Raw genomic sequence first — 12800 nt, forward strand, 5'->3', positions numbered from 1 at the left:
ACTAGGGTTATTAGTTATAGTTACAGACTGACGAATTGCTTTGACCCCTAATGGATCTCGAAGTCTACGTTGTGGGTTTAACTTGCGCCGTATTGCGATGACATTGTTATATTGAAAACGTGTACCCTATGTTTAATATAAAAATGGCTAATTTTGAACATAATGACTTAGATCTAAGTACCTTTGATGACTTTGATAACCAGAATCCAATCGAAGATACTGATGAAACCAACTTTGGTGGCACGAATCTTAACGATGAAATTTTACAATCAACCGTCAATGATTATTAGGATTCCTTTAAAAATGATAGTCCTATTGTTCATGAATATTCAAAGTTTGAGATAGATAGTAAAGGAATATTGCGACTGCTTGGCGCTCCGGATATTGATCTTTTGCATTCTCGTACTCGTAAGCCCCTAGCCTTGTCTACGATAGCTGCTAAACACGGCATCGGCACTGTTCGTGATGAATTAGGTTTTGTGTACTACTACCGACGACCAAAACTTTCCGCGAAGACTACTAAGGCTCTTAAGACTATGAGGAAAGAACTCGTTAATACAGATGATTTGGAAGCAGCCTCGATGGTGGCCTCGGACGGACTCGGAGAAATCTTAGATACCTATTACGATAATTCCACGTTACAGATACAATCCTCGGAGTTTAGTATTAGGGAATTACGAACAATGCGGGGAGAACTCATCAATAATATAGCAAAGATATCCGAAATCGACAAGCATATAGCTTACGAGAAAACAAAACTTGAACAGCCGGGCGATGAGTTAAATAGACGCCGCGTAGAGGAAAGATTGCGTAACTTAGAAGACGAAAGATCGGCCTGCCTCGAAGCAGCTTCCACTAATAGAGAGGCACTTCGTTCACAAATCACTCGAATTCGAGAAACTATCCATCAAGTCCTCAACGATGACACTACACTGGCCGATAAAATTAAAACATTGTTCAGAGAACAGGGAATAACCATTGCCAGTATTTTAACCGCGTTGGGATTTATTATATCGACTTTGACTCTCGCGTTAACCGGTGGCGGTACAGGTGGTAGCGGCGGATCACCCCCTACGTCGGATGGTATAAAAGAGTGGATAAAAGAGTGGATAAAAAAGCATTTAAAAGTATTAGGCTCAGCACTGGGAAAGCTCGCTGAGAAAGCCACGGCCGCACTTCCCGGTATAATAGGGAGTGTTGTTTCCTGGCTATTGAATTTAATAGCTAAGACCACCACTTGGCTTAGTCAAAACTTGTGGGCACTGTTCGTAGCAATTGCAACGCTGTTGTACGTATCTGCTAAGAACTATTTAACCAAATCATGAGTAAACCAACCGCGACTCCACCTAATACAAGCGCTGTTTTTTCATCGATATGTTGTTGATTTTTAGCCTCAATATGTGGTGGTACTTGTGGTTGTGCGTTAGTAGATGTTTGTGAAACATGTGGTGTTCGTGGCTTGACTATTCCCTTTTCGCCCGTGATTGTTTGCGTTATTAATTCGACGTTCATATCTGAATTAATACCTGGTTTTTGTTGATCCGTAGCGATAACAATTTTATTATTATAACCTATCACTTGACCGATCTTAAGATCCATATTACTCGGAGACATGTATAGTCCCGGCGCATAAACGTAGTCCACTTTGGATTGAGCGTACTGTAATGCATCTTGAAAACGCTTTATAGACGATGGTATGTCAACTGGTGAATTAATGGCGTCCTCCACGTTTGCGACAAACTGTTTTTGCGCATCGAACGCAGTCCCAGTACCGATAATGGACGTTCGTGTTTGCGATTGCGCACCGAGAATTGCCCATACATAAGTTCTTATCGATTCATTAAATCTTACAAATCCTGGGTTAGTAAAATTATTTTCCGTTTTATCATTAAGAAATTCATTCCAAGCGTCATCGTTCGGTTGTACAAATTTTTTAACAATATGAATTAACCCACTCTTAGAACTCATAATATCCCCTCTCCAATCGTTACTATAAAGTTCCCAGCCTTTATACCAATGACCGGTTTTATGCCAATGATCATATATTCTTGAGTAAAGTTTGCTGTCACTCCTCAACTTATAAAAATTAACTGGAAGTTTATTAAGTGTTTTATATACATAATCGCTTTCTTCTTTGACGGATATATTTTCCTCTGTGTAAGGAACTCCTAGACCATGGTTTGCTCCTTTAATGCGCCAATCTTTACTCGTAGAAACATTAAATTCATTACAAATACGCTCTTACGCGGACCTATCATAATTATTATTTGTGGAATTCCACGTTCGATCCTGTGGTAATGGAGCATTAATTTCTTTAAGTATACGTCTAATCTGATAGTACATGTGAAATAATAAAACAGACTTATATAGTTTAAATCCTGGGGCATTAACAGATACGCCACATCCCATTGTGGCACACCATACGGCAAAGTTTAACTGATTCTGCCAAAATTGCATCGGATTGTGAAACCAATCGTGGATCATTTTATCGCTAGTTGCCGTGACCCTGTACTTTTCAAAGATATCGGGTAATTTAACGAAAAAATCATCACCATAGGAATTAACCATAATCGATTGATTAGTAATCTGTTTCGATTTCATATTTAAGTTATGATATAGTATCACTGTATATTTAATATGTATGTTACACTCCCGGGAATAACAAATGGTCAGTCTATTGAACTGCTTCATACTATCGATAACTCGGATGGCCAACTCAAAGTAGCTATCTGTGATGTAACGTATTACCCACTGTGGACCAATATAAATGCTTAAAAAAGAAATAATAAGATGATTATACCAGGTGAAAACAATGGTATTGACAAATACATTATTATACCTGATGGGTATTACAGCGTATGCTCACTCAATGATGAAATTTTTAAACCTAATGGAATTAGTATCACACAAAATGAGGCGACTGGGACAGTGAAAATATACACTGGAGAAACAAGTATACTTAATTACGCGGACTTAGCAATTACACTTGGATTTGGACAGTTAGTATCAGTATTATTACCACCAAACAAACCAGTGACTGTATATGCATTACCCGATTTAGTTCCCTATAAAGAGTTGTGCATCCATCTTGTTTAGATCAGTACGACGGATAATATTCAACAAGAAAGTCCTTCAACTCTACTCAGATGTGTTCCAGCTAAAGATGAAAAATATAATAGCGGTAGAACGGAATCTTTTTTTAGTCATTACAATATAAAAAATTAAAGCGGGGTATTATTTCAGACCTCAAAATTTCTGTATTAGATGTAAAACACCAACCAGTACATATAGGATACTTAAGTGTAACACTCCATATTATAAATAATGGTTGATTCCATATTTAAGTTATGATATACAGTGATCGCTCGCTATTGCGCTCTTCGATAAAGCGCTACTTCGGTTATTACGCGCGGTAACGCATGGCTCCCAAAATTTATGTACACTTTTAATACTGAGAGTTTTACACAGACATGATTGTATTGTTGTTCGTTGTTTATTTGCACATAACGCTTCTCATTGAATAATCAACGGTTTATCGCTGAATGGAGTTCTAATAATCTGTTTGTAAACATCCGCGGCAGGTCCCGGAAATACGATTGTTCTACTAGTTAACTTTTCACACTATACATCCTTTGATCTTAGAAGCGCATGCATGCAATAAAAGAGAACCACAAGTGAAGTTTATATTCTTAATTAGTGGGCAATCCAATTTAAGGCTAAACTGTCACACACATGTAGTTGCTGTCACAACACGGCGGTCATTCATTTCGTAATCGCGCTTTCGTAACATCGCCTGTTTTTTTCCCCGTAGTTATAACAAGTGATTTCATTGGATTAAAATTTGTTTCTAATGACGCTTTCTTGCCGAATTCTGCTACAAGTTTCGTGATTGGTCAATTTTGAGCACGTGACCTCAGGCAGCCAATCAAGTTGTGATACAAAGCTCGTGTTTGATAAATTTCAGAAGTTAGCGAAAGATTTTTTGTTAAATCGTGTTATTCTGAACGTTTTAAGCAGGAAATCACGATATATATTAAAAATATGGAACTTCGCGAATGTATCATGCTAGGTTACGAGCTGTGACAAAGATTTTTCATGCATATATTTTTGCATTAAACGTTGTGTCCGAGCCAAGAATTCAAGGCGACGAAAGCCGAGATGTCATTTGACTTACATTACACGCGATCGCACGAAACGATGGAAATAATAACTTAGATGTAAGTTTGATTACTTTTAGATATATTTTTGTTGATTTTATTTATCACTTTGTATAATATATTTAAAGATTTGCTTAAAATAGTCTTTATTTTGCTCTTTGACATGTTCGATGCGGACCCGTTGTCGAAATGTGTGTCCGAGAATTTTATTTTCAATAACATCGCGGGAAATAGTGAATAATTTTTTAATTTATTGATAAAAAATGATAAATTAGAATGGAATACGTATTTCAGACATTGTGAAATATGACAGATTTAATAAATGAATGATATTACAGGTAGATCTAGGTCCATAAAAATATATACTATTTTGACGTGACGTGAGATAAACACATAGGCCTTTTGATGATTTGAGATTTGCCGAGCGCGCTCCCCCGCCTCGGCCTCGGTTAAACGGCTCATCGTCTATAACGCCCACCAATTATTTGGACCCCATTGGTAGCGCAATAGCGAGCGATCACTGTAGTATCATTGTATATTTGATATGTATGTTACACTCCCGGGAATAACAAATGGCCAGTCTATTCAACTGCTTCGTACTATCGATAACTCGGATGGTCAGCTCGAAGTCGCTCTATGCGATGTAACGTATTACCCACTGTGGACCAATATAAGTGCTGCAAAAAATAATAATAGGATAATACTAATGACTATATATGGTATTATTATCAAACGCATTACTATACCTGATGGGTATTACAGCGTAAGCTCACTCAATAATGAAATTTTTAAGCCTAATGGAGTTAGTCTCTCACAAAATGAGGCGACTGGGACAGTGAAAACAGACCATGGAAATCCACCTATAATTGTAATAGAACAACCAGGTACATTGGAATTTAGTCGCTTAATTGGCACACATCCTGATGGAGATACATTGCCCAATTTAGTTCCCTATAAGGAGTTGTGCATCCATCTTGATCAAATAAGCACGACAGATAATATTCAACTAGAAAGTCCTTCAACTCTGCTCAGATGTGTTTCAGTGAAAAATGAAAAATATAATAGCGGTAGAACGGAATCTTTCTCGTCATTACAATATAAAAAATTGAAGCGTGGTATTATTTCAGACCTCAAAATTTCTGTATTAGATGTAAAACATCAACCTGTACATATAGGATACTTAAGTGTAACACTCCATATTATAAATAATGGTTGATGCATCAGGCCCTGGAACGCTCAGACAATGTAATACAATTGCGCTTTCCGATCTCGGAGACACAGAAGGATTTGATAAACCCGGTTACAGTGGTAAGTTATACGCTTTACACTTACACGATAATGTTTACAAGCGGAAAGAAGTCACATTCACGGGTAATCTAGAAGATTTAAGCAATGTCGACGTTAGTAGACTCATTAAAAACACTTCGTACAATATTACTCGCAACGACGATAATAAATTGACTATGGTCGAAGCAAACATCGAGTGGCTACTGAATATCGTCATTACCCCACCTTATGTGATGATGGGTAAGGGACATAATTTAACTAAGATAATAAATAGTGGCATCGTACTCGCGGCTTATATCCCATCAAAACGAAAAAGTGTGTTAGTTACCCCCCTGCCAGAAAACCCAGGTCATATGTTATATAGTCGTCCGGCCTTAAAAAATGTTACTTTAAATTTGATTACTGAATTCGAAGATATTAAAGATAACTTGAGTGCAATACCTAATATTTCTACTCTTATTATTGAAGTCTGATTCGGAGATGCACCGGAAAATGCCTTCGAAATATTACCAGGTCTATCGATTAAATGGCTAAAGAAACACGAGCGTCGACGTTGCAGTATTATTCATATCGGAGCATCACCCGTTGCAACCCTCGAGGGGGTCCAAAATTATAAAAGTGACAGCATTTCTCTTACTAAGATATTCTTGCCGTATAATATACATTTGATAAGATTGATGTATACCCTCAAAACATTTAAGCAAGACCAATTAAAGACTATTATATGATCGTAATATACACTATGAGTTTATATCCAGCGCTCGATGAAGCATTTGAAAAGATGGATACTGTTGATGGATTTCGATTACATCAAATAAGCGACATAAAACATCGAATAGAGAAGGATAGGGAGTTGAGACTTGGATTGTATAAAAAGTATCGAAGAGCCGTGAATGCTCTGGACGGAGTTGACACCGCGCTTGTAGTATCCTGGCATGGGACTCGGTGTAGCGGGTATCGGTTTACTATCAACTATAATCGCCGCGCCTATCCTGCTCGGCATGGAAATAACCGCTGGAGTCTCTGGACTGGCAGGATTAGCGATAAAATTCATTTCTCGTAGGTTACAAAAGAAAGCATTAAAACACGATAGTATTCGGATACTCGCCGAAGCAAAGTTGAACAGCATTGAGGATCATATTTCGACAGCAATGGCCAAGGTAAGATATCCGAGGATGAGTTTCGTTTAGTGCTGTCAGAACTCACCAAATACAATGAAATGAAGCAGGAGATTCGATCAAAATCTCATAAGACCAGTGGTATTAGCGAAGACGAGAAAAAAAAGTTCATAGAACAGGGGAGGCAACAAGCCAACAATTATTCCATGCCAAAATCAAAGAACTGGTTGGAGATTAAAAATAGATCGCTTACTATCGTTTGATCACATTTAGACAAATGCTTACATAAATATATAATAATGGAAAAAACTATTAAATGGAGAGAATTACCACAAGGTTTTTATTATATCAGTGATGTCAAACAAACCAAATACGGTTATCAATTGTTTCTTATCAATTTACAAGAAGAGTGTAGTTATATAGTCTGGTCTCCTAGTAAAATGAACGAAGAACTTAATAAAAATGTTGAATATCGCTTTATCGATAAAAATAATGAAGAATATTTTTATTACCATTTAGGCTCATCTAAAGCAATGATTGGCCCCAGGTATTGGTGAGCTAGAGCCAATTTAAGTTAATCTCATGACTATCATTGAATCTCATAATCTTTATGGCATAAAAAATGCCATCTGTAGTAGCAGTATAGGTATATGAATCAGGCTCCAGTGGAAGTGGTCCAGAACCATCATTACCTATACTACTTGGAGTGAAAACAAACTTTTGTTCCCCTGTGGAGACAAATTATGTAGGTGTATCTTACCTTGCCCATGAATGGTACCAGATGGTGCTCGCATAATGAGAACATTTCAATATCTTTCACTATCACCATCTCATCATGATCCTCATCAAACACAGCATCATTTAACACCTCTGAAAAGACAAAATAATACACCGTAACATATCAAATTTATGTGCAAACGTAAAAGGATTAAAAAATTAGATTTAAACAAACTACAGGCATCCATATTAAGTAGAAACAGAGGCAGCACCTTTCACACCATTTCCTTAAAGTTTCTAAAGCCTCAAAATACCAGTATCACCATCATGTCTTCCAGACCAAAGACATTACTAACCTTAATAAAGGCAACTTCTTAAGTTCCAACTATTCCCAAGTGTCAGGAGAGTGCAAGTAAATGTACAACATTACCTATCAATGAATGATACAACCATGTTTCACAATAACCTCAAGATCACATTGACCTCTGATAGAAAGCATGAACATTTTGTATGGTAGGATTTATAAAAATAACCTGTAAAGCTTTATGGCTGTAGACATGCACTGACCTTGAACTTTGACTAATCTTGACCAAAGCCTTTTGCAAGGTATAAACAAAGAATAACTTGGGAAGTGTAACCACACACATTTTGGTGATGTGTTTATCTCAAGACCTCAAAGGGAAACAACACTAACTGTTTGAATATTGAAATATGGATGGGTATTTTCTTCACGGATTCAAAATAAGCTTATTATGGACTATAATTTCAACTGGTTGACTTGTGGTTGGAGCTATTCTAGCTGCACTGCGTGAAGTGACACCTATCCGAGAAGAATGAGAAGCTGTAAATCATAACAAAGATATATAAAAAAAGAGCTGCAGCCAAACTGACATGTTTTGTTGTTGATTAATACATGCACGACCTGAAAGGGTGAAGCTATCGGTCAACGTCATATCATGTACAATAAAATACTATGTAGTATCCCTTCAGAGAACTCAGGTAAACAAACAGGTGATAACATGCAATACAAATTTAAAATTCAGATAAATTATCAGTAAACATGATGATTTTCCACTTAAATTGTATTTTCTGTTCTGCAAAATGACTGTGCTTATGTTCATCATGTCCATGGTTCAAAATCCACTGAGTTAGAAATGAGCATTCAATCAAAGTATTATTGGCTAATCCTTTGAACATTAAACAATAGTTATAATTGTTAATAATTCTAAGAATACAACCTCTATTACATCTTTGCCATAAATCCTGTATTTTCGTTTCAGTCACACAAACTAAAAAAATTCAGATTTTCAACAGACGTCCTATTCACTGTCAATTACAAAATAAGTTGTTCCCCATATAACACAATAGCAACCCAAGCTATGACATGCGTGATGGTGGGAATCTCACTTCTTTTCCCACCACTAGAGGTAGATGCCTCTAGTAACTCCCTGTGTAATGACAACAATCCTCTTCTGGAAACCATTATATACTGATTCTTATCCTGACTGAAATACCCCCTGTGGACTTGAAAATCAGAATTGCTCAAGAATCAGTCAAATATGTGATACTTTCACTAGAATTACTGTTATATCTGCTGATCTTGTTGGTAATAATGAAGTCATTTCTGGTCTATTTCTACCCAATGAGGTCATTTTTTTTATAAATTTGGATTTATGACACTTATACCGGTGCTGATCTCACTTCTGGTTTGTCACTTCCTTTTATTGGATAATGACGTCTCTCAAGGTCTATTTCCACCAAAGACGTTATTTTATGATGATGTGGACCTTGTACTGCTATTTCCAGTGCTGACGTCACTTCCGGTTAGAAGCTCACTTCCAGTCACAAGAGGCAGTTAATACTCAAGGAGCTCCTAATCCATCCTACACCTAATAGACTGGATAATCAAGGGTGTACTCACTCTCTGATTCTGTTGGTGTCAGAGCCTTGCCCTCCTTCCCCCTGTGTTTTCAATAGAAGGGGGAAAGTATTGATGGATGATAGTTTACGCTGCAACAATGGGTCCAAGGGAATATATGCCCTCTAGGTCCGGCTGAACGTCACGCAAGTAAAACTGATGTTTTGTGAGGCCCACTGACAGTTAGAAACTACTTGTTCTACTGAGACTGTAGTCCATGACGCGAGACTCATGGCTAGGGCTCTTATTTCATGAGCCGAGCAGGATCCGAGACGTGGCGTAGAATTCTGAGCCTGTGTATAATTTGATGCAACAGTAGCTTTTAGCCATCCTGCTAAAGTAGCCTTGGTGATATCCTTGTTTGAGTTGGTCTTACAGGATAGGGAGAGTCTCCTTCAATGGCGTTTATGTTGGTCTGTAGCCTAGAGATAGAAACTTGAGAGCTCTGATGGGACAAAAGAGTCTGTCTGAGTGATCCACTGTTGGTCCTAATGCAGGAATTGTATAGTGTCTTTGACCCAACGGTCCCATTGTGGTAGGTTGATTCTTTGCTACGAAGTCCGGGAGCAATCTTAGAGTTATTGAGGTCAAATGTTGATCATGGGTAAGACTAGAATAGTCTAATACTGATATATTGGTGAATAGCCAAGGGGCTATTGCTATCCTGAATGTTAGGACATTGAATTCGTAGCGTCGGCCATTGATTGCGAAGCGTATATATTTCCGAGAGGAGGGGTGTATCCAGACGTGAAGATATGCATCTGTTAGGTCAAGGCTGATAAACCAGTCCCCTTTCTTCAACATTGACCATAAGTCCGTCTGGACTCCATCTGGAATTTTGTAGGAGGTTTCAGATATCTCTTGTTGAGGGTCTTTAGGTCTATAATCATCCTCATCTCGGTTATATTTTCTTCGGAACTAAAATGACCGGAGAGTAAAAACCCTTGGTGTTGTTGGTTTCCTTTTGTTCTCGAATGACTCGCTTCTTTCGTAGTTTCCTGATGGCCAAATCTGCAGCTGCTAACTTGGCTCTGACCAGGTGAAATCTTCGGCCCATGGCGTGTGTTGAGGATCAAATATTTACAAGTGTAGCTTGTATCCGTGAGCCACGACATCTAGAATCCAGTGGTCAGGCGTAACTTGCTTCCAATTATTGGCATATGACAGAAGACGCTCTCCCACTGGGCCTGGAGTCAGAATTATTTTGAAAGACTGTAGACGTAAATAGAAGTCCATAGACATATTTAGGTCGAAAGGGTCTATAATGTCGGAGGGGTGGTAAGGAAGTCAGAACTGGCGTTCACCTCAGCCTCCTGATCTTCCATAGCGGTTATATCACCATTTCGTGTAATCTGGTGGGCGAAGGGAATCCTGGGAAGACTGTCGTTTGTCGTACCTCCGCCTTGGTTGGTATGAGGGGACAAACTTCTTCTGTTTGGACGCTGATGATTTATAATCCAAGGGACGCTTGGGATGATTCATGAGCTTTAGCAGCTAAGTCTATAGTTGAAGTTTGGAAACGTTCTGCTGTGTCAAGTTTCACTTCATCTATGACATGTTTCAATTTTCCATTGAATGTTGTGGTCGCTAATATAGGCTGTGACATCATGAACTTCTTGGTTTAGCCTTAGAAGTTATGAAAAAATCCACACTTTGGAGGAGAGTAAGTCTTCCTGCATCCTGACAATTGAGTCATGGTGTCATGGGTGTTTCTTCCGTTATTCCTTCATAGGATGGTTGTAAAGGTGGGATGATGTGTCTGACTTCGGCGACAAACAAATTTATATAAGCTTTGATATCCAAAGAGTATCTGGAGACCAATGTCAAATCCTTGAACCGCAATGCCGTTAACGTAACATTCGAGTCAGGATTGCGCACCAAATTGTAGAAGTCTTCATCCATACTTGGGAATTCCGGAAGTGTAGCCTCATGCGTCCTATATAACTTCAGTTTTAAAGGTGGTACAGGTAATCGTTCATCATGCTTGAGCCTGTGAATGTTATCTGTCAACTGGTCGACAACCTTGCCAGCGTAACTGGGACAAGGTAATGTCTGATGAATATGATGATGGAGCATGACATCCCCCGTATTCAGGCATCTGGGGTGGTGAATTTTCTCTCACATGCATCTGAAGCATAGGCATAAGATGATAGAGTTCATCAGGTAGTTCCACGAACTAATAACCTTTGGTGTAATCTCGTTGGGGTGAGTTTTCAGCCTGATCCTCAACACCCTCTGACTCCGCCTCCAAATGGCCTTTGGTATCTCCCATGGGGGGTGGATAATCGTAGCACTCCGATTCTACCACGTAGGGTTCGTCATCCTCCAGTGACCATGATTCCGGTATAATCTGTATCTGTGGGGCTTGTGGGTCCATTGGTTGATGAAGGTCATACAGTAAGCAGTGGTCGGTCGGCTGGGTAGCCATGGGTGGCTGGCCCATGGAGTCCTTGCGACGTCCATAAGGTGTCTTAACGGCTGGTTAGACAGCTTATCAGTGTGTTGCCATGGAAGGCAGGCCCATGCGGTCCATGTGACCACCATACGACGTCTGGCTGGTGTGGCTGGATGGCTTGGTTGCCTTGTACGGCCTGTCCATGGATACTGTGCCCTTCCTGTACAGTATTGTCCCATGGTAGGGTAAAGCCTGCTAGCTTATACACGGCTGGTCGGCTGGCTGTACGGCTCAGCTTATTAGGCCTACAGCCGTGGATGAAGACCGGATAGTCTTTGCCAGAGCTATCTCTTTGATCGTGTCCATTGCTGAGAGTTTCATGTCAAGCATGCCCTTCACCATCTCCTGCTGTTCTTTGAACAGTTTTCAGTTATCTTGATGTTTTCCACTTTCTTCTTGGCAGCCTCACGCCTCTTGGCCTTAGTCACAGCCTTGGTTATCTTGGAGAAGATCTTCTTAGATGTGTTACTGCATTGCTCACATCTCTTCTCCTTGCTGCAGGTCGTGCCTCTGCACTTTTCAAGAGGAACTCCCGTGACCATGAATCGGCCACACTTCTTGCACCCGGAGGTAGAGGGGGACAACATGACGACCTCACAAAATCACCAAACACCAACTATACTTTGCGTGCGTGTTTGTCTCTCCAGCAGCACTATTAATTTTTTACATATATGTCTGTTATTATAGAAAACTTATTAGAATAATTTTAGGTTAATGTTACTTACTACCAAGAGCTAGATCCTTACTACTATTAAAGTAGGTGTTGACTCTAGCACACACAGGAAAAAAGTGATATTGCTGCCATTATAACATCATGGTGTGGGTAGTAACTAGACTATTTGGCGGCAACTAATTGTGTGATGAACGTGAAGAGGACGTCTGTTGAAAATCAGAAAATTTTAGTTAGTGTAACTGAAGCCAATATACAGGATTTATGGCAGATATGTAATAGAGGTTGAAGTTTCGTAAGAATGATCAAATTTAGAAAAAACTCAAAATAGCAAAAGGCCTCAGTTAGGCAGATGAGTGATGCATATGCCAAGTTTCGTTGACAAATGTTGAAAGGTTTTCAAGAAAGGAGACAAGCACAAAGTTAAAACAGGAACACAGTCCCATCACCACCTTCACCAGGCTGGATCAAATCTGTG

The 12800-nt window shown here is 39.1% G+C and overlaps 1 protein-coding gene across 2 annotated transcripts in view; it reads right to left on the reverse strand.

Annotated features, from left to right (window-relative positions):
• LOC124149744 (GTP cyclohydrolase 1-like) overlaps window positions 1–12800 on the reverse strand; it is a 132660-nt gene that overhangs the window by 99779 nt on the left and 20081 nt on the right. For both annotated transcript variants that reach the window (XM_046521498.2, XM_046521499.2), the window contains exon 2: window positions 7323–7432. In XM_046521498.2, the coding sequence (XP_046377454.2) occupies window positions 7323–7432 (110 nt within the window). The remainder of the gene's footprint in view (window positions 1–7322; window positions 7433–12800) is intronic.

This window comes from Haliotis rufescens, unplaced genomic scaffold (genome assembly GCF_023055435.1).
Source record: "Haliotis rufescens isolate VD_foot unplaced genomic scaffold, xgHalRufe1.0.p SCAF_3, whole genome shotgun sequence".
In the NCBI taxonomy this organism is placed as follows: Eukaryota; Metazoa; Mollusca; class Gastropoda; order Lepetellida; family Haliotidae; genus Haliotis; species Haliotis rufescens.